Here is a 23,899-nt window from a genome sequence, read left to right on the forward strand (position 1 = left end):
CAGGCGATCCCGCCTTTTTCGAGTCTCTGGACAGGTGCTTCGAAGAGTCTCTACTCGAGAAGACTTATGATGGTCTCCTGAGGAGGGGCGTTTCGAAGAGTCCTTTTTGTCTTTATTCGAAGAAGTAGAAGAAGAAGATTTTTCAGGCTTTCGGGAGTGGTCAGATTGACCATGTTTTGACGATGAAGGAGCCCCTTTTGTCAGATGTTTCCCAGAAGAGGGACGACTCTTTTCTGTAGGCTGTGGCTTCTTTGCTGGAGACTCAGCCAACACCGACCGGCGAGGAACTGCAGGGGAAGGCCTCTCCGATGCTAGACTGCGCACCGATCCTACCTCAGATAGAGGGTAGGCCATTTCGTTCAGCCATGATATCAGATGCCGATTGCGGTCCTTTCAACATTTTCTGCGAGAAAACTTTGCAGATGTCACAGGTATCCGCGGGGTGAGGAGGGTAGAGGCAATAGAGGCAGTCCATGTGGGAGAAACAACGCTTTCCCTGACATTGGGAAAGAAAAGACTACAACCCACAAAAGTGTAGAAAGCATGAGGTGATACCGACACTTTGTAGACGGTTGAAATCTGAGGAGAAGCTGCAGGGGCAGGTCTATTTATGCCCTATGTCCTATTGGGTGGTGCATAAGCGTCCCAAAAGGACGTCGATCGGACACTAAAGTGTCGAAGTTTTCCAAAGGAAAAAGTTTTTAAAAAAAGACTGAGGGTTCTCAGCCTGACGACAGGGAATATTCTAAGCATGTGAATCCATGAAAGATCCAATGCTGGAGAAAGACCGATATTATCTCGAAACACGTGTTGGCACTTGGGCATTTGTAACTTCTCAACCCACAAATGGTTTCTTTTTTGGAACATGGAATAAATGGTTAAACAATAATTTCAAGAGTGACATCCCCTCACTGATGGGACAGTACATTTAACAACCGAGACTGCTATCACACATCTTTACTTCATTATAATTCACAGCTAAAGAGCCTTCAATACTGAGCGACATGGGCATGGTTTGAGTTGTAATAACTTTCTTTTGTATGTTCTTGGGTTGTGGGTAAGACCTAATACACCTACCCAAGCAGCAGTCTAACCAGCATTCTTTTTGCCAAGCGCAGCTGAACAAAGTTGGCCCCACACTATATGGGCCTCATTCCGAGTCCGGCATTAAACTTGCCGGTGCTACCAGCGGGTTGCCGCCAGACTCGGAATGAATTACCGGCACCTGACTTCCCGGTAACACCAGGGGATTACAAACCCGGTGGCCGGGAAGTCAGGCGCCGGCAATTTTGTAAATCCCCATTCCCATAGAGTCCTATAGGACTCTATGGGAATGGGGACACAGGAGCACTGGCACCGTTAACAACGGTGCTGGTGCTCCCGTGACAAGTCTGCCTACCGTGGCCGCTGCGCCGGCAGGGTCAGACCTGTCAGGCACAGTGGCTCCGGCAGTGAGACTTGTAGTTTGCTGGTCCGGACCGGCAAACTTATAATGAGGCCCTATATGTCTTTTATCCATTCTAGTGTGGCGTTGCAGATGCCAGCTTCTTGTAATCTTTTCGCAAAATTTGTGTGGCTAATGGTGAAAGGTCCAGTAGAAGGAGACTGAAAATATGTTAATGGAATCGTTACATTTTAGGTCTTCCCAGATGGATGGAAGTGCTGATTCTGTTCCTTTAAGTTGTATAAATCCTACAAGGTCTGTGAGGAAGGCATGGTATTGAGCAGTAGACACAGACACAATGGATACAAGTTTGAAAACCCTTATTTACACTTTTGATTGGGACGGTAGAATTCCTACCTGGCCCTAACTCTAAAATGGGAGTAATATCGACCATTAAACATAAACAAATACGTCCAAGTCAGTCTGGTCAACAACAAAAAAGGCCTATACTAAGAAAACCTAACCTTGCCATCCTTCTTAGAATAACAAATGAGTTAAAGGAAATACAAAATGAAAATAGAGTCTCAAAAGGAAATGTCAGAATGGCTTCAGCACCAACTCCCTTCCCCAGGTTCAACCCCACGGGGTCTAGAGAGTCTCCCAAAAACCAAAAGATGGGTGGATGGCACAGTCTGTCAGTCTTGCACACTTTTGCTTACTGGTACAATTCAACAGTTCAATCTTAGGATTTCAACTTCTGGTACTTTACTCACTTCTTTAGGCTTTGCCCGCCTTGCCATCAATAGGATCAAAGCATCAATACCCATATATTCTCAATTGTTTACAGTTCTGCACAGTTCCCTCTGCCGGGCTCGAGCAAGTCTTGTTTCACTTCATCACACAATTTTTCACAGTTTTTCACAGGCTTCCCTCTGCCGCGCTCAAGCCTGTCTCTCCTTCGTGGGGGTTCCCTTCCCCACGTTTTATCCCATATAACTTTTCACTGCCGAAGACTTTCGAGACTACAGGGAATTTTCTTAGACCTCTACATGACCACTTCGACCTCTTTTTCAACAATCCTTCAATTTACAGTTTTCTCTTGCAGCACTAATGCCTCTTGGTACTTGTAGTTATTGTCTTTCCAAAGTTCTTTTATTTCACTAGTGCCTTCTTGGCACATTTCACAGTTCGCAAATGTCCGTTTCCTCCAATTCAACTTTCTTCCCTTATTGCAGTGTCCTTTGATCTCCACTTGTAATATTGTTCAGAAATTCATAACATTTCACAGAGACTTTCGAATGTGCGACTTCATCTCGCATGACCACTCTACTACTTTGTACCCTTGTTTTTCATCAATTGTTCTCTTCATCCGCGTTATCAGCACGTACACAACCATCTACTTTCAAACTACAGTCACTTTCCCTTTAACATCAACCAGACTTGTTTTCATCTTTAACTCACCGGCTATGTTAATTGGATTTCTCTAATTTCTTTCTTGCAGCTCAAGGCCGTTACCAACGCCTCTTCTGCTCCTCTCCAAATCTGCCGCTCACCTGGGACGGTCGCGGGTCACTTTCTGGCAACATGAAAGTTTCTTTCCTCTGTTTGCTCGGCTTTGCTCTTCGAACGCTCACAGCTTCCCAAAAGAATGGAAATCTTGCCTGGCTTTCTCTTGATTCTCTCAACTGTCGATTAGCCCATTGGCCTTCCACCTTCCAAAGACTGGTACGCATCAGCCTCAGAAGAACTGTTCCTTCTTGTACCCAGCCTAGCTCCAAGTGTGCCTGTGCGCGCCACCTTTTATTTTCACAGGGAGTGCTAATAAGTGACAGGTGTACAATGTTAAGAGTTATGTGCCTGACTTTGCCTGGCCTCATTAGAGGGACAGGGCCAATGCAGGTCAGGGGAGGTAATCCTTATAGCCTCATTCCTCATCTTCCTTGGTGCAGTCCTTTTGTCACACCAAAGTGGGGAGGAATTATAGGAGTTGTAGTTTCTCAAAAAATAAGCAGGGACAGGGGGTAAATGGGTTGTGGAAAAAGGGGATACCATGTCCCACAATTGGGTGTTTCTCCCCCACTCCCCAAGGACCCCCTACCCAAGTGATCCTCCCTCGCTTGTCCACCACCAGGGCCAGGATCCAAAAGCAATGGCATTTCCATGGCCAGCTGAGTACGGGATCCCCGGGCACTAGGTTGTGAAAAACCCTCTGGTTTCTCACAGGTGCATTACTCCATTTGATTGCACATATTCGAGGATTTCTTTGTATATGTTGCTCTATTATTCTTCAGGAGAGATTTAATGCAGGCGGCTTTTAAAGTCTTTGTAACTATTCCCGTCTCCAGCAATCGGTTCACAATTTTTAGAAATAGTAAGCTGGTGTTTCTTTGCTGAATATGTCTTTGAAAATGCCCAGTGTGTAGGGTTAATTGAGTGATCTGACCTTATTACTCTCCTTCACTAGTTTGAGAAAGGTTTCTGTGATAACTGGTATGAAATAAATGAGTTCTATCGGTGGCGTCGGTTTTCTGTATGGGGGAGGTTGTTAATTGTATCTGAGGTTTCTGCGTCAATGGCATGCTGGATGTTATTTTTATTTCTTACATTTAATATCTTGTTGCAGGGCTTCTTAGAACTATTGGGGTGTTGAACATTCCAGTCTGTCGGTTGGCTGCTGTTCTGATTTTGTCAGTCTAGTGAAAGTTCTTGGCTTTTAACATGGCTGCTCTGTACATCCAAATTATCTGTTGGTATTTGACTGTCGGACTGGTTGTAATGTTTTCTCAAGGACTTTTCAAATTTTCTATTTATCTGCTTGAGTATTCTAAGTTGCAGAGTAAACCATTTTGCTGCTTCTTTTTTACATAGTGGGGTGAATGGTTTTAGGTGCACAATCGTATACTGGCTTTTTGTCATCCGGTTCGATTTGGTGGATTGGGCTTGGTGTTCTCTATTCACTGTTCTTGGTCCTCTAGAGTAAGGTTTTTCCAGTTTCTTTTTGCTATTGTTGCTAGCTTCCTGTCTACAGCTGCTGTGCAAGTTGAGGTGTTGACTGTAAAAGAGATAATTTGTTGGTCACTCCAGTTCACCAGACTGGGGGCAGTGGCAAGTCCTTCCCTGCAGAAAAATGCACTTAGTGGATGTCCAGACAAGTGGCTTTGTTGACCATTTGTTTGAAATTAAGGCTTGCCAGGTAAGTACTGTGAGAATTGGCTGATATGTAGTTCTCTTTCTAAAACCAGATCTTAAGATATCAGAGTATAATGATGTTCTCCTGTTCCGCTACTAGGTTGGCTGCTGCCATCTGGGAATTTCTTTACAAAACGGAGATTATAGATGGGTGGTCTGTATATGAATAGGAATAATAAGGTAATGTTGTGACTGAGTTTGAAGTTGACAAGATGGGATTGACAATCTTGGATGTCGGTTTGTGGTACTGATTATACGATTAGGTGATTTCTGTGGGATATGGCAAGGCTACCCCCACTCCTTCCTTCTCTATTTGCTTGTGTGATATTAAAGTAAAACATATGTACGAGGTAGTTGGATAGTATAAAGCAAACAGTGAGAGTTTGATGGGCCACAACTTTGTTACTGTCTGATAGTCATGTTAAAACATAATCACTTTGAAGTTTCTGCTGGTATCCTATCGACCAAGGCTTGAGTTAATTAAAGAAATGAAATAGTAAGGATTTCAACTGCCTCCCAGGTAGGAAGTCCTTAAACCGAGTATAGGAACAGCCAGTGGCCAACAGAAATGAGTCTGTAGATGTTTCATTACTGTTGGCCACATTATTTACCTATACTCCAATCAGGCAACCTAAGGGGTACTTGGTGGTGGCGCCTCATAGCAGAAAGAGTCTAGGAGGAGCAATACAACAAATTGTGTGCAATTAAAAAATGACTGGGACCAAAAAAAAACAGTTTGGCAGCAATTTCAGTACTGTGAGTGACTGCGTGATCTGTGCATGGTGTAGACTCTTGACCTAGAAAGGGTCGGAAATACTCAGTACAAAGGTTCTAAATGATGCAGAGAGTCAAGTGTAAACTCAGGTCACTCGTACTTTTGACCCAAGCCCAGTCGCTATTGGTTTAGACCCCATAACCACTGTGATAAGATACATAATAAACTCTGAGACCTAAGCTTTGGGCTGCAGATGTTTGCTGATACCTCGGCCATCAGGGATGTGTCTCAGTCGCAGAGCAGAAAGGAATATTGTGTTTGTGGTTCCACTCTGATTATGTTACTCCTTTTTCAATGCAGCGCTCATGGGGGCTAGAGGAGTCCATATAAGGAGGATGTCTTGCGAAAACACATCAAAGCCTGTGAGTGTTCACCAGAGTGGGATACTTCTTGGAACAATCTCTCCAGACAAGGCAGTTCAAGGGCACAGGGCAAGGCAAGGACACTTACCTTCACATTTAAACCCTGAGCACACCCAACTCCATTTCCCTTACCTTCCTAATGGGGAACCCTTGTATTACAGTGTCCATGAGACAAGAGCGTGGCGCCCCCATTGGAAGTACACTGCTATGCCTCTGGATCTCATGTATCACAGCATTCGTGTATGGCAACCTCTCATAGTCTTCATACTGTACAATATGGGAAGTGTCGAGAACAGCGTCCAGCTCTTGCTGGGCCATCCCTGAGGAGAGAAATTGAGCATTACTGGGAGTAGAAGCAGATGAGGTGTTTGCAGTTGTGACAAAACAAGATATGAATGCTGACACTTTTCAGAGTACAACTACATTAATAACATTATCACTCTTTAAAAAACTGATAACTTTAATGGATTTTCAAAGTTATTTTTAAATACATATATTTTCAAATATGCACTGAATGTTTCCATTTTGTGAATGTACATTCAGCGGGAGGCATGGCCACCTCATTCAAACAGATATGATTTTGGGTGTCCTTTTATCGATGCTTAGCAGATACAAATGTAACTTTTGTTGACACAAAACGCATGATATAGAAAGTTGGACCAGTAGCCAACATGTGGGCCTAATTACGAGTTTGGTTGTATCTGGGATGTAAATCCGCCCAGATACCAATAAACTGTATTACTGCCACCGTCACTTGGTCTGGCGATATTACCACTGGATTATAAGTGGCAAGGGAAGTGTAAATCCCCATTGTTTTGAGTCGATAGGACTCAATGGGGCATTTTCGGCAGAAATACCGCAGCAGTAATTCCGCTGCGGTAATTTCACACAAATTTGGCGGAAAGCTGGCGGATACGCCTCCAGCTCATGGTTGGATGGCTGGAGGTGAATCCTCCAACTTTCTGCCAAACCTATAGTTGGCCAGTGCGGCAGTATATGTTAATACCACTGCATTTAACCCGCACGGTCCAACTTGTAATGAGGGCCGAAATTAGTGTGCAGCAAATGTATGCATGGGAGAGTGAACAAGCAGTCATCAACGTTCAAAGGAACTAACTCCTTGTGACACCTTCAGACATACTACACATATCAAACACTGACAGTAAGGTCCAATACCTATACCAGACAGAGAAATCAGCAATTCAAATGCAAAACTATGGGCGCTAGGTTATTGCTGAAGGTTACAAGACTATATTCGGGCGGTGCATTGTTAACACTGGAATGGAACTTTTAATGTGCATGTTTTAGTTGCTGCTTGAGCAAACTTGCAGCTAAATCGTGGGCCCAACGTAGTACCTAGAGTACATGGTAACACATTTCACTAATTGATGTAGAAAACCTGATTGTTGTGATTTACAGTTTCGGGGTAATTGACAAATCACTTGCAACTCGAACTGCATTCAGAACTCTCTGAAAGGCTTAAAGTAACTTAGTGACTGGTCATTGGAAATCCCCCCCCTTCTATTTACCTTTGTCTACATTAACTTCTTTTGGACTTATCTGGATTATGTGAAGGTGGGTGTCCCCCAAAGACCTTTACTAGTCGGCCCTTCTATCCACTGTGCAAACGCAATCAAAGCCAAAAATGCTTGCCCTTGTCTTCCAACATGAGTGGATCGCAAGCAGTGCTTATCTGACTGGTTCATCCATCTTCAGAAAACAAATTGCTCAGAACTCAATCCAATGTCCCTCGTCTGCCTGTACATTCACATAGGGGATTAGAAGGCCCCAGGGGTTACCCCCTTGTCTTTGTTCAGGACATTAAGGCAACAGTCGATTTACATCACTACTCAATCTAGTCCTAACAGATGGCTGGGCAAACATGTGATTAACTTGCTTTTTATGTCATCTGTCAATCCATTGTGAAGCAACACATACTGCCTCCTTCTTCTTGGGCACCCTTTTATACTGCCAGCATACCACCTGACAGGAAGGAAGTGCTTAGCTGTCATGATGACCTGTGATTCCTCCCAGCCATCACCTAAAGGCAAAGCCCTGCTATAAAGCCTAGCAGGCATCTTCGAATGATAAGCAAGACTATAACGTCAGACGTCTAATCTGTGCTACCATTGCAAACACAAGCTGCCGCCACAGGCATCAATGCTACGTACCGTAGCTCTGCAAACCTGAGAAACATGACAATTCTCCAACCCAGACACCCAAAGCTGCAAACAAGCCATACACTGTCCTGAAGCAGTAGGCACCCATGATGACCCCTGTGCAAGTTCTCAGAAGGTATAACAATCTGCCTTTTCATCAGGCATCCAAAATTAACTCTCCCTAATCATGCCATTGATGCTGCTCACCTATAAATGGGACACTTGCTTAGAACTGCACCCACTCCCAAAACACTCTTGAGCGTCATGTGACAGCATGTCTATAAATACACCAGTGCTAGCGTCTCTTCATCATTCAATTCACTTAATTACAGGCTCTTTTATATTTTCTGAAAGCATGTCTTATGTCAAACATTGCCATTCTTTCCTCGGACTGCCGCGTTTGCCTTTTATGTCAATATTGTGGAGTGGACGAAACCCTGAGTACATCCCAGGATGAAGGGAAAGACATCAACATTTCTAACTCTAACCTATTCTAATGCCTTGCTTCAATAAGCCCCTCAAGGAGTTCAAGGAGTTAAGCTAATATGCAGCCAGTGTTGTAGGCACCCTAAAGTGTATGCATTATTTAAACTCCAATTACAAAGTCCTCACCTTGGATTTCTGGATGCAACACCATGTATAGCAGAGTCCACTCCAAAATGCAAGCAGTTGTCTCGGTCCCGGCTAAGAAGGCATCAATCACAATCTGTATCATGTTGGCTTCATCAAACCCAGAGTCGGGATCACTTTTGTTCTGCAGTGAGTGGGAAGATAATGATATCTCTAAGTGTGTTAGCCTTACCACAATTTGTCACAAATATCTCTGCTCCTGCTGAGACAAGCCCATGATTACCTGTATACCAGTGGGGCGTGGGTCCTGTACTCATTTGTGCTTTTCTCTGATATATTAGTGCATCTCTCTTTTTCTTTGAATGAGATAGTCAGGCTGTCACCAGCCAACATTGCCTTTGAAGATAGACAGGCCAAACACCTATGCCAATCCACAGTATCCTAAGGGAGATCTGGGATAACTTCTCACACTGTGCCTAAAAGATCTAAGTATGCATATCCTGATGTATATTGTTTGGATGAACTGCAAGAAGAATTCAAGATGTTGAACATTTCAGTGTTTTTATGTGCATACATTTCTATAGTACTCAACACTAATCCATCTCAAGGTGATGTTCATTTATCTCCTCCTAAGCGTATAAGGCAGGTATTGAGTTGTTGGTTTTCTAAACAACTGGTTTTGAGCTTCCCGTAGTTGGGCAAGTAATATGGGAGGCCTGCTAAGAGCAGCTATGTCCCGCTGCTGAGGCCAATTAGACCTTGTGGATTGAGGGGAGGTTGCGTGAGAGGCTCTTATAGAGCTAGCAAGACTTTACATGTGTGTTTTTATAGGTCTTTCTTCTGTCACCCTGTACAGAAATGTAAGGACTATATTGAATATGATGCTGCTTCTGCCAATTTCCAGCTGCAGATAGATGGTTTTGGCTTTTCACCTTTCATATTACCCAAACAGCCAATTTTTCAGTAATCTGATTTAGAACAGGTGTCCAAGCCCCAAATCGACTTTCTGAAACCTCTAGAGCATGGGATATTTGTGTTTGCCAGTACAGCCTATGATTAAGGGAAATTAATGGAATTAATTTCCCTCAAGAATACACAGTTGAGGATCATGTACCAGTATATCTTCCTTGACTGTAATCTGGATAAACAGCTTGCTGCACCACACTTGGAAAAAACAAAGCCCAGGGGGATATAAAGAGAGGAATCATTGTTAGGTATAACATCATTGATAATCAGTGACATGCTGTCTGGCCAGTAGGAGTGTAGGAACCAGAGAGAACCCCAATTCATTAGTTCATCGGTGACGTCGTGAGAATTAGGAAGTGCCCAACTGGACTGGAACACCTAGACAAGAATTAATGTGATATCTGAACGAAGACAGCACTAGAAGTTTGTGTTTAAAGGCATACATGTCACTGATGAACTAATGAATTGAATAAGTGATGACAGATACCTGTAATGAAGTTGAATTGCAATGTTTAGTCACTATCTTTGTATTGAAAAATCATTGAGAAAAACAAACAACTTAACCTGTGATAACTCTAAGTGATGAAAATTAAACTATATTTTTTTATATTTGACAAACTTATATGAATACATTTTTTGGAAAAACTGAGAAATGATTATTTGAATATTTACTCGTTTTTGAGTTGAAGTCTGCCCTTATTTGCCACCCGTTAATTACGGGGGACCTCTTCTTGTTTAAATTGTCAGCCTGGTAGCACAGACTTAACAAGGAGCACCTGCAAGCTAATTACCATATATTGAACAAATTGTTTTGAATTAAATTTAATTTACTCAGACAAATAGTGTGCACCTTCACACATATCTTTCGATTTATCCCCCAGTTGCTACACCAAATCTGAAGGTTGCACCGCATAAGTAAGAAACAGAATATGTCATTCTCTAAAATAGAATCACTCACAAGTAATAGGGCAGAAACCTTAGCTTTTTCCCAAGAAGAAGCAATACGCATATTGAAACTTATTAAAGATACTGAACAAGATCTTCACACTACAGCAAGACATGAAGAACTGGTAGTACAATTAGAGAGACTGATACAGAGAGAAATCAGTCAACGATGACATGCCACCACATTATCTCAATATTATGAAGCACAACGAATCCCAAGGGTCCTCAGGATAGAATTAGAACCCACATTATAAAGAAAATCTGGAATTTGTCAAGCGATGGAGACTGATACTAAATAAATGCTCCTTAGATGTAATCCTTCTTACGATTGAAGAATTATCCAAATCGTTGACATCGATTGAGGTGGATTTGGAAACTACCAAGAAAACATTATCGACTCTGATGACCAAGGAAGAACTATCCACACTGCTTGAAGAAATCAACAACAAATTAGACAACTATAGGTGAGAGATAGAATCAAAAAAGATTAGAACATTTAGAAGAGATACATTGGATTATACGTTGGATATTGTATACACTTGGAAAGAATACTATTTTCAGAAAGACAACGGGAGAGGAGGGAGACCAAGCTACAATAAGAACATAAAAACACCCAACCAAACACCACCCTCATCTGATGTATCAAGTGGGGAAATCGAAAATCAAGAGATAACTCCTGAAACCACAGTAGAATCAAATAGAGAAACCCGAGGAACCAACCACGTACCAACTACATCGAAGGATACCTCACAAGCTCCTACTAACACCTACTCTTTTTTCAACCGAGTCAGAGCAGAAGGGGGAAAAAGAAAAAATCCATAGAGAAAAGCGAACCACCAACAGAAGAAAACCTAGTTGTGAATCTCTCAAGTCATAGATTGACTAACTTCGAACGACAAACACTCCAGAAGGGAATCTCCTTTGTTCCAACACACAAAAGCACTCTAATAAGAGAGAAGATTGATTTTTTTAAATTAACACGAAAAATGAAATTGAAAGTTTTCTTCGAAAGCGCTGGAGTTTCAGAAAAAAGACCAATGTCAGAACATCTAGAAATAAAACCTAAAAGCATGTTCTCAACTCCAATACAGAATCATGTACTGGATGCATTTCAGAAAATAGTACTCAAGGACTTGCAGAAAATAAAATTTCAGAACCGAGGACACGCCAATTTGACGAATCGAGAAAAACAAGTCCTAGATAGAGTATGGAAAAACCCTGATTTGATTATCAAACCTGCCGACAAGGGAGGAGCATTAGTCATTCTGGATACCATCAAATATAAAAATGAAGTTGAGCGTCAATTGAATGATCAAGATACGTATCTTGAAGTCTTTCTGAACCCAACAGAACAAGTCCGAGAAATAATTACAAAAATGAGGTAGAAACAGAAGAAATCATCTCACATAAAACCAGAAAGTTTCTTGACAATCCGCACCCTATGATGCCAGTTATTTATATTTTACCCAAAATACACAAGAGCCTGGAGGATCCACCAGGACGTCCCATAATTGCAGCCAACAACAGTCTCCTCGAGCCATTGGCACAATACATCGACAAGGTTATCCAACCATTAACGCGTAGATCCAGTACTTACATCAAGGATACCAATGACTTTTTGAAAAAACTTGAATCTATAATATTTGAAAGAGATAAAGATATCTTGTTCACTATGAATGTGATAAGTTTATATAACAATATAACACATCAAGGTGGATTAGAAGCCATGTAATGGCTTCTATTGAATACAACAGAAATTGTGCGAGGGGATCGCCTATTGATACTTAAACTTCTGAGCATAGTTTTAAACAACAACTTCTTCATGTTCGAGGACCGTTACTTTGTTCAAATTTCAGGAACCTCAATGGGTGCAGCCACGGCACTAAGCTATGCAAATACTTAAATGAGCTATCTAGAAGAAAATCAAGTACTGAGAAATCCAAGATGGAAAAATAAATTGAAATGTCTAGTGAGATTTATCGATTACCTATTTGACATATGGAATGTGACAGAAGGAGAATTGAAAGAATTCTTTAAATTTATGAACACACTGGCACCAAGGATTAAATTTACGCATAAAATCAGTAAAACATCCATAGAATTTCTAGACATATTAATACATCTCAAATCTAACAAATTGGAAACCACAGTCTTCACAAAATCAACGGACAGAAACAGTTTACTATTGGCCTCAAGTTTTCATCCCACAAAAACTATTGAGAGCATCCCACTGAGTCAGTTTCTGAGATATAGAAGGATTATCTCAAAGGAAGAAGAATATGATGGGAAAGCATTAGAACTAACGAGAACATTTTTAAAGAGAGGCTACAAGGAAGAATCATTATCAAAACATGCTGCGAAAGTGAAAAACACAACAAGATCGGTAGCTCTGAAACTCAGTACAAAAACAAAGGAGACTGAATTTGTATATGTTACAACATCTTCACAACAGAGCAACAGTGTTAAGAAAATCATTTAAAAAAATTGGAAACTATTGAGCCTGGATCCAACATTAGCTGCACTCTTCCCAAATCCACCACTATTTGCATGTAGGGAAAGCAAATCAATACGGGATTGTCTAATCAAATCCGATTTTGGTTATGGAAGAACAAACAAAAAGTCATTCAGGGGAACACTCCCTTGCAACTATTGCAATTGCTGCAACCATGTAATAAAAGGGAACTACATTAACCATCCAGGAAAAGGACATCAAATCCCTCTGACACACACTTCGACATGTGATACTACAAATGTGATATACGGGATCAAATGCCCCTGTGGATTATTCTATGTAGGATTAACAAGTAGTAAAGCTAAAATAAGATGGGGAGAGCACAAATCCAACATTAGACAGCAATCTGTGAAATCACCAGTGGCCCAACATTTTAAAGAGCAAAAATACACAGTTGTTATGATGCCTACCTCCAAGGTGCCAGACAAGACCCAGCTACCCCAGAGGCAGACATCATGTCTTCAAGGGAAGTCACAACAGCCTCAAGTAGGGGCTCTTTGGACTCAGTCCTGGCGCCTTTGGCGCCAGGCTCATATAGGGCCACAGTCCTGGCGCCATACGCGCCAGGCTCATAAAAGGGGACTTTGTGTTAAAGGTGCTTAGTGTTAACTTACCTGATGCAGACCATGCTGCAACATCCAGGCCTTCTGAGGCCTGAATGGGACTACTTTATCTTTGGAACTACTTTACCACACGGGTGTGGTCAGGGGAGGAATACATACTTGAGAGGAAGGATACATACCTGGAACTACTTTGAAGGCTATTTAAGCCACGCCCAAGCAGCAACTCACGCTTCGCGTTGTTCTGCATCTAGCAGCTGGATGCTCACTGTGTTTGCTCCTGCATTCTGTCTTCTGCCACTCCTGCCAGCATCCCGGAACACCTGCAGAGAGAGAAGAGAAGAGAAAAGGGTAAAGAAGTGTCCTTACCTGCTAAATCCGCATTCCGGAGACATCTCGCCGACGGTCCTGAAAAGGAAGACATCCATTTAAAAGCACATTGCATCGATCGCTGCAGCGCCGCATCTCACTCACCTGTACAAGGTACCGCCACGTTCTACGGCGACATCTGGACTCGCAGCCACATCACCGCGCCTAGGGAGAAAAAGACAAGAATAAAGGTGAGAGGGGAAAGAAAACAAGGAAACCTTAATTTCCATTACAAAGCTTACCTGTTGGGTTATTCCAACTTCTTTTCGGGTCGGTGCCGCATCCTGGCATTTCCGGACCCCGGCCCTTAAGGGGAAAAAGAGACATCAGCGTTAGTGGGCGCATGAAAAGACGTTACCCAACGCCCATTAAAGACTTGCCTGATTTCTTCTGGATTGATCTTTGTTTCGGGTCGGTGCCGCATCCAGGTATTTCCGGACCCTGGCCCCTATGGGGAAAAAAGACATCAGCGTTAGTGGGCGCATGAAAAGACATTGCCCAAACGCCCATTAAAGACTTACCTGATTTCTTCTGGATTGAGCTTCGTTTCGGGTCGGTGCCGCATCCAGGCATTTCCGGACCCCAGCCCCTATTGGGAAAAAAGACATCAGCGTTAGTGAGCGCATTGATACAAGGACACTGAGAGAACTCTCATCAAGCTCACCAGAGTCTCATTCTTCGGTTCCACAGCTCTTCTCGGAATAGTTTCCACACCTGAAAAAGAGACAACGAACAAATATTATTGAGGAATCATACTCATTAACAGAATCCTTACGGTACTATACCGGGAAAACAAAACTTGAACCCTCTACAATCAAAATCCCAGTGAAGTAACTGGATACAACGCGCCCCTGCATGAGAAGCAGGATGGAGAGCTCAACCTTTCAAACCCTAAGGTGAGACTTCACGTGGGGGTCGCAGGAGGGTTTCGTAGAGGGGTGAGAAGGGAGCGGGAGGCTTATACTTTCTCCCGCAGATTGTTAATACTCCCTTTTCACATACAGAAAGATATTCCTGCGAGCCAGACAAGCCAGATTCGAAGGTCCGGTCCAGTCCATCTTCCAGGTCCTGCGCTTCACCATAGAAGAAGCAACAACACTCCAAACCAGACCTGCGCCTCCGTGGGAGTCAGGTGAGCGTAACAACAGTGGCACAGATTCATTTTGTGATTCTTGAACACGTCACCCTGCCCAGCTGAGGAGGCAATCTAACTAAAAGACTGGAACAAAGAGAAATCTTTTGGATAGAGAAACTAGACAGTATGCACCCCCATGGGATGAATTTAGAATGGGTCTCAGTTGTTTTCTATAAATGGACTATTATGCAGTGAACACTCGTATTGGTTGCAATGTATTCAGCAACAATTTATGATTGGCCATAAATATGACATATAATCTTGTGGCAGAAGTACGACATGAATTTTGAGCGTGTCATGCATAAACTCAATCACCTTTAGGATTATGATGTATACATGATTATTACTGTAATGGAAATGTAGGCAAGAGGGAATCTTTAAGATGTGCTTATTTGCAATTTGCACAAAACAGATGTCAATTGACTGTATATCCATAACATTTAAATGAATTCCTTCTCGTAATTTAAGAACTAGAATGAATTTAGTTGACATTACTGTAACATCTCGAGTCAATATGGAGGATTCAACAATTATAATCACATCAGCAAAAATTAATAAGCGGTTAGTGTGGAAATATAGAATTTATCATAAACTAATATGTACCCAAGAGATTAGCGCAGAATGATCAATGCGTGTTGAGCACCAAACAGTCAATCAAATGGGATAGCTATTCTAGCTCCACTCATCCAATATGGCGGACGGCCGAGCACCAGAGAACAAGAGGCAATGATACAAATAATTGACTAGGCGCTGAGTCGCCAAGCAACTACCCGATGCAACTGCAGAGGGAGTTCCAGGCAGCTGACCGTACGCGTCCGGATTAGGATACGAAGCAGAACTACAGGTAAGGCTCGAACAGAGGAGTGAATCAAAGGGACTGCTGGAGGGCTGATCAAGGACATTAACCCCTTTAGACACATGTTTCCACAGAGACAGTAACGATGAGACTCGTACTGATATGAGACAGGAATTCATCACGCACGCGTTATCATGAAACCGCACACACTGTGGCTGTAAAACACAGCGAAAAAGGTAGGTTACACCTACCCGTCTAAGAGATGCATAATTGTTGTCATTAATGACATTTAGATATACAAAATTAGAGATTGACATGAGTTCGGTATAATTATTTGCAGCAAGGACCCCGAGTCCTACAGAAATGAACAACAGAAAGCCCTCATCCATCACGTGTATGGAAATAACAGAACTAAGGTGAGTGTAGTGAAACTGAGTACAAAAATACTGGTCTATCTGAATGTGGTTCCATGTGGGACCCAGCGCCTATAAAGCGACTTTTCCCACAGGACACCACGGCAGAGCAGCTACCAGTTAAGTCTATCTAACCAGCAACCGACACTGAGCTTTTATTTTATTAAACATATGCCCTTTCGTTACAGAAGGGACTCGCAAATCTGTACATGATTATGTCGCAGTAAACATGAGATGATCCGAATTTGGAAAAACTCCAAAAGACTCAGCGTTGTACTACAGACACACAGGTCAGTGAGAGTTTGAACAGAGATCAACTCTATAACAATAGAACGTTATTGATAAAAAGTTACTAAGATTTGATACTAAATTAGCCTTATGTATCATTTACTTTTAGAAAGAATCAATTAAAGTCTAGATATCTTCACCTGAAGAAGGGCTCATTGAAGCCCGAAACGCGTAGTGAGAATTAGGAAGTGCTCAACTGGATTGGAACACCTAGACAAGAATGAATTTGATATCTGAACGAAGACAGCACTAGAAGTTTGTGTATAAAGGCATATATGTCACCAATGAACTAATGAATTGAATGAGAGATGACAGATACCTGTAATGAAGTTGAATTACAATGTTTAATCACTATCTTTGTATTGAAAAATCATTGAGAAAAACGAACAACTTAACCTGTGATAACTCAAAGTGATGAAAATGAAACTATGTTTTTTATATTTGACAAACTTATATGAATACATTTTTTTGAAAAACTGAGAAATGATTATTTGAATATTTACTCGTTTTTGAGTTGAAGTGTGCCCTTGTTTGCCGCCCGTTAATTACAGGGGACCTCTTCTTGTTTAAATTGTCAGCTGCTAGCACAGACTTAACAAGGAGCACCTGCAAGCTAATTACCATATATTGAACACATTGTTTTGAATTTAATTTACTCAGACAAATAGTGTGCACCTTCACACATATCTCTTTCATCTCACCCACTAGTCCCTGGGATCTGTTATCCAGGTGGCCAGGATACGGCCATCGCTTTTGAATCCAGTTCCTAGGGGTGGACCAGTGCGGGAAGATAACTAGGCGAGGGGTCTTCGGGGAGTGGGAGTGGGTCACCGGACGGTGAGATGCAGTATCCCCTTCCTTAGAACACCATTACCCCATCCTACCAAGTAGGATATTTAGGAACTCTAACCCATCCCCCCTCCCTCTTTAAAACACAAACACTTTCTCACAGGAAAGCCCGCTATGAGAGACAACAGACTTAACACCTGAGCCGTATACCGGATGTGTCCCAATACAATGGTCAGGCAAGGTCAGCCAATTACTGACCAAAACAAACACCTGACTTCCACTAAACTTCCCAACACAGATAAAAGGCAGAGCACGGGAGCACACTCTGAGCAAGGCAAAGCACACAAGGAAACAGCATTTCCAAGATGGCAGTTTAACAAGAGGAGAAAGACAGTGACACAGAAGGGGATTGCAAGGAGGGAAGTTCTCTTGACCTTTTCGTCAAGGCACCATTACTTTCATGAGCCCTCGAGATTGGAAAGCACAAGACCAGGAAAACAGACTGAATAATCCTGCATTGTGTGTCAGAGATACCCAGGGCGCTCCCACGTCAAGAATCAAGGCGGGGAGAATTATCCCCATGGTACTGTCCTTGGCTCCATGAACAAAGCAGAGTCAGTGAAATCAACACAGCCGGTGAGTTGGGTAAACCGATGCAAGACCGGTATATGTTGCAGCCAAGGCTGCAAGCGGCAACATTGTATATCGAGCGCTGGAGCCAACATTGTTTGAAATACGTGCGATAAAAACACACAAGTAAAGTTGAACTGCTGATGAGTGATTGAACTTTGAAATGAAGATACAATTCCTTTGACAGAGTGGTCCGGCACCATGTGGGTGCTCAATCGAAGGTCTCTGTGGGGTATCCAGCTGAAAAGTGAAAGTAGAGAATTGTGAATCGAAATGGTCCTGCGACGGGTCACGCAAAACCCTGCACACAATCGAAAGCCCTCAATGTTGATACAGTAAAGAACATTTGTGGTAACGTTGATAAAGTTGGTCCGAGCCCAGCAGTGGGATATCAGTTTTAAAGTGGGCCTGAGCTCGACTGAGGGGGATCCGCGGTGAAGCGAAAATCACCCGAGAATTGTGTGAAATCCTAAGAAAGTGGGTCTGAGCCCGACAGAGGGGGATCCAGGGTGAAGCAAAAATAACCCGAGAAGGTTTTGTCTTGAAGTGGGTCTGAGCCCGATGGAGGGGGATCCGGGATGAACAGAAAATCACCAGAGAATTTGTACGTGCGAAACCCAGAAGGAGAAAGGAACTTTATTGTTTGCTGTATTGCATCAGGCCCTCTGGAAACGAGACTTTGAATGGCAAAGAGACTTTGGGCCAGAAGGCCATGATGTTGAAGTTTTGAACTGCACCCTCGTGCTAGAGAAGCCGGAGGCATTGCTAAGCTCGAGTGTGCCGCCTTGTCCCGTGCTGAAAACTTGGTGAAGGGAAGTCAATGGCTTGAATATCCTGACATATCATTTCTTGAACACTTTTCTTTTGCATAACCATTGTTTCCCACACTATTTGTATTTAAAAGTAAGGATTGGCAATAGGTTTATTGGTATAGGCCCTTTACCTTTGACGAGACACCACTATGACTCTTTTATTGTAATTTGATGGTCGTAGTTTGCTCCCATCTTTAGAGTTAGGTTTAGATAGGTGTTTTTCAAACCCAGTCGAAGTTCAATAAACACCCTTGAACTGCGATCACTTCTGTATGTCTTACTGTTTGATACCATGCGGTCCTTACACTAGTGAGAAAGTGAAGCAAAACACCCGTGTTACATGTTGGATCTTTTGGTCACAGCTTACCCAGTCCGATTAGAAAGTTAACCTTCAGAGAGCTGCAATTGTGTAAAACGGAAAGCTAGAGTGGTCTTATAAAGGTCTTCACAACAAAAAACATTTATTTAAAAAAAAAGTAGAACTCTTCTTTGTAGTCCCTCTTTATTTTCCTGTCGCCACATTACCAAAGGACATTTTAATGTGGACCCAGCACAGCAGGAAAGGACCCAGGAGGACAGTCGGGCCAGCAGTACTATGAATACTGTGGGTCACTAATCTGAAATCATAACTTTAGAGTTGCATAGCAGGAGTAGGATGGTGGAACCTGGTTGTCTAAAGTTGCCTAGAGCCGCAACTTCTGCTTCTTAACCACGTCCTTGTGTCAGGGTTCTCAACTTACTGCCTGTCTCTCCCTCTTCCTCTTCTCGCCACTAGCTTGCACCTCCACCCCTTTTAGGCCCAGGCATTGTATTTGAGTCCTATTGATTTGTATGTCTCCACTCCTACTCAGTGTTCCTCTCCCTCACTTCCTCTCTAGATCTCTCACTCTCTCTTTCTTCCCCTCTCTATCTTTAGTATCTCTTGCAACCTCCTCTGTCTCTCCCCTTTAAACCTACTAATTTCTCCTCCACACCCTTCTGATTTTCCCTCTCCTCCTAATTATCTCCCATATATCACCTCTCTCTCAAATATTCTATTCAACCTCCTTCTGGTGTCTGTCTGCAACGTTCTTCCTGTGTCTCTTTCCAACCTCTTCCTCTTCTCTCGCTCTCTGCCTCTCCTTCCACTAGTATCCCTTCTCACCATGTCTCATTCCAACTCCCTCCCCATATCTCCTTCCTTCCTCTTTTGCGTTTTCCTCATCTCCCTTCTTACAGCCTCCTCTCACCTGAATTTTGATATTCTCTCCACTTCTCCGCTCTACACTGCCACTCCTTTTCTCCCAACCTCCTTGCTCCAACCCTTCGCAGTCCCTTCTGTTTCTCCTCCTCCTGGCCTTGTTCCTCCCCTTTCTTGCCTCAGTCTCTTTCTCTTCTTCTCTGCAGCCTCTTTTCTCCTCTTCTACTAAAGTCTTTGCTTCCATTCTCTGTCCCTCTAATTCTACCTTTCTTATAATGCTCACTCCTTCCACCTCTCTCCAGTCAGCTCTCCACTGGGTTTGCCAATTCCTTGTGACTACACCTCTGCCACACTCCATGCCCCTCTTAAAAGGGCCTAGCCCCTCTCATTAGGCTATCCTATTTGGGATAGAGGCATGTGTGCATAGTTTTGATGGCTGTTATGGGATTAGGTTAAGAGTTTGTTTTCTGATTGATTTTACCTGCTGGTGATGTGTCTCTGCCATCTTGGATCACATGTGCATGTTCAGGACACCGCCGAATGGACCTACCAATGGGAATGGGGATGGGTTTTACCAAGGAGGATTTACCGGGTCCTCCATGGTTGGAATAGCCCGGTAAGTCCTCATTGGAGGAACCCGGTACTGGAGCCCGGTATAGAGGCCCTTTGTGTGTAAAGGATGAGGGGGTTAGGGAAGATGGAAGTAATGGGTTGACTGGGAGAGTGGGTAAGAGGAGCAGAAGACCAGGGTACCCCCACAAAACCGCTAGGTGAGCTCCCCAGCCCGACAGGGATGCATATGTCCTTAATAGAAGGGTGCATGTTGATGTCTGGAATGGCATTCCTTGTAACAGGTTCCACTGAGTATTCCACCACTGAAGTGCCTTGTGTACTGTTGTCGGTATCTGGATACATCCTCCCATGAACCTATAGCCTGCTTCCATTGGCGGTCCAGGGCCTCCTGAACTGGTCTCATGTGAAGTCTGCAATTTGGTATGAAAAATATATAAGAGGACAGCATGCCCAGGAGGGATTTGAAAGAGCGTACCGTGGTTGTCCCTTTTTCTAGGAACCATGAGGTTGAGCGGAGGATAGCTGTTACTCCGTCTGCTGATGGTCTTACCCTGGGAATTCTGGTGTCGAACTCGGCCCCCAGGAAGAGAACTGTCTTGCTGAGTACTGGGCAGGATTTTGTGTCGTTTATCGAAAAATGTAACCCTTTTAGGAGGTTTACAGTTTTCCAAACCGCCACGCGAGCGTGACTGGAGGAGCTCGCCCTTATCAACCAGTCGGCCAAATATGGAAAGACTTCCGTTCCCGTCCTTCTGAGTTTTGCTGCTATGGGCACCAGGTTAAATTTTAGGGCACCTGGCAAAACCCTGAAAAACCCAGGTAGGTATACTAAGATATACAAAAACAAAAGATCAGGGTGAGAGGTCACACCACTCGAACATTCTAAATATATAACACAGTCCCTGGAAATACATTTTTCTTCACATAAATGTGTTTTAATAGCATCTGGATAAAACTGATGGGGATAGAGCAGCAAGGGGTGTTTGAGAATACAATACAAATAAGTATGATCCAGTGGACAGAACTGGATCTTAAAGCAAAAAACATCAACAGCAAAATGCTACTCTTGGTCAATCATAACACTTGTGCGGTCACAGGGAAGAACATAAACTCAATATCATGAACATGTATACAAAGAGTCACAAAGAACAATAACAGTGCTAGAATTGTGCACTGTTCAGGTGGTATTTAACGTCAAATACCACCTGAACAGTGCACAATTAAAGAGTAGCATTTTGCTGTTGCTGTTTTTTTACAATCCAATATGGGTCTCCAATGGCCGTTTTTCTTCTTGATCAGAAAGAAACGGGAGTAGAAACCTCTTCCCTTCTGAGGGCAAGGAACTGGCTCTTTCGCTGCTGTCTGCAGCAATTTTTTAACTTTGGACATGACGTGCCTTAGCACATGCACTTTGCGAGGGGTGGGAGCAAGGGATGGAGGTTGGTCTAGGAATTCTATGGTGTGACCCTCACGGACCACCTGTACCACCCACTTGTCCGATGTTATCGAATGCCAGCGTTGAAAAAATTGGCTTTCCATTCCCCCCACAGGAGTGTGACATTGAGGGGGAAGACCCAATTTTGTTTGTTCTCGGCTTTACCTTGGGCAGAGCCACGCCTTGCTCTCTGGGAATACTTGTCGGAGGATTGGTATTTGTTGTCCTGGAATGTGTTTCCTTGCGTCTTTTGACCATAGGAATAATTATTATATCCTCTGTATTTCGAGGATGAGCCTCGAAAGGGGCGAAAAACCTACAGTCTTTCTCTTTATCCTTTAAGGAACTGATGGCTTCAGCTTTGTCCGTGTCCGTCTTTATTCCTTTTAGGTGGTCATCGATTTTCTTACCAAATAACTCTTGCTAATCAAAGGGCATGTCCAATATTTGTGATTGGACCTCGGGTCTTAAATTTGTAGCCTTCATCCAGGCCTGTCTCCTTAGTACAGTGCTGTGGGCTATCTGTCTGAATCCTGACTCAGCCACATCAACTGCTGCGTCGATCACGTGATCTGAAGAAGCCTCGCTGTCTGCTATGATTGACCTGGCTTCTTCCTGAAGCTCTGCAGGCAGATGTTTGGTCAGCTTGGACATACAAAGCCATAGCTTGTGGTCAAACCTAGCTGTCATGGCTAGCGCGTTGCCTGCTCTATTAGTGAGAGATGCTGAGGAAGATACCTTTCTGCCCATGGCCTCCAATTTACCACCTTCCTTGTCTGGTGGTGCTGACAGTAGTGATGAAGGGTTGGCTAGCTTCTTTCTGGCTGCTACTGTGATGACAGAATCTGGCGTAGTATGACCCCCTTAGACAAAGCGGTGCTGTATCGGGTGCCTTGTATTTCTTCTCAGGTCTTGAAACCAGAGCAGGAATGGATAATGGCGTGGCCAGTACCTTTGACGCAGACTCCCATATGGTGTCGAGAAGAGGAATGGTGGTAACCGTTCTTCTATGCTTGTCCCTGTGCTCAGAGAGCACTGACTTCTTTTCTTCCAATGTAACTTGTAATTTGAAGTATGAAACGATACTAAATCGTCCGGTGGTGAAGAATCTTTCTTTCTGGGCTTCTCAACAATATAATCATCCCATTCTCTAGAAGCATCAGGCTCCTGTGTGATCTCACCTTCCTCATGGTCTGAGAAATTCCTGAAAGGGTGCCATTGCCAATCTGAGACTGACACAGACGATGGAACCATAGTCAGATCTCGAACAGGAGATTGTGGTCTATATGACGATGCTGGAGATGGGACCCTTGTCAGTGAAGCACTGAGTGTCCTGCTCCTGGATCTGCGTGGAGGCTCAGGTGATCGTGCTCTTTTCTGTGGTCTACTCCTGGAAGGAGAATGTCTTGGCATGCTATGCCGAGGTGAGATGTCCCTCTGGGGGGATCTTGACTTCTTCGGTACAGATGACCTATTCTATTCGACATCTGTTGAATTCATCGATGATCCTTTGCATCGATTTCATGAGCGCAGGGTCATACGGATCGGCAATGACCTCTGTAGTCGGTTCCTTCGGGGTGAGAAAAGGTTGCTCACCAACAAATTCCGTGTCCAAGAACTCCTCTTGAAGAATGATGTCCGGGAGTTCTGTCATCTCTCTTAAAGGAGATAATTGTACTCCCACTGGTTCACGGGCCTTGTCCCATTGGCTTGGGGAGATTGCTCTCATTGGATGGTCTATCTGTGGCGTCCGCGAGGGATGTTTTGGGCCCTATTTCTTCCGCAGATGAAGAAACTTGCGGTGTCGTCGACGGAGCTTCCGTTGACGGTGGCTTCGTGGACGAGAGCTTCGTGGACGAGTCATGAGCTTCCTTCGTCGATGACTGCTTCATGGATGTTTGCTTCGACGACGAGGATTTGGTCGTGGACGATGAGGTCTGTAGTGTCGATGAGGTTTTTGTCAACGGCTTGGTTGTCGATGGACCTCTATCTTTGCTGCTGCTCGTAGACGGCTTCTCCGTGGACGACTACTCCCAGGCCCGGTTTTTTTAAACCGC

General features: G+C 43.5%; 1 protein-coding gene across 1 annotated transcript in view; it reads right to left on the bottom strand.

Annotated features, from left to right (window-relative positions):
- LOC138491200 (cytochrome P450 2J2-like) overlaps nucleotides 1–23,899 on the bottom strand; it is an 841,489-nt gene that overhangs the window by 247,539 nt on the left and 570,051 nt on the right. Inside the window, exons 6-7 of the mRNA XM_069617585.1 lie at nucleotides 8,482–8,623; nucleotides 5,843–6,030 (exon numbers count right to left, since the gene is read on the bottom strand). Of these exons, the coding sequence (XP_069473686.1) occupies nucleotides 5,843–6,030; nucleotides 8,482–8,623 (330 nt within the window). The remainder of the gene's footprint in view (nucleotides 1–5,842; nucleotides 6,031–8,481; nucleotides 8,624–23,899) is intronic.

This window comes from Ambystoma mexicanum, chromosome 10, assembly GCF_040938575.1.
Source record: "Ambystoma mexicanum isolate Mex_15411 chromosome 10, UKY_AmexF1_1, whole genome shotgun sequence".
NCBI lineage: Eukaryota > Metazoa > Chordata > Amphibia > Caudata > Ambystomatidae > Ambystoma > Ambystoma mexicanum.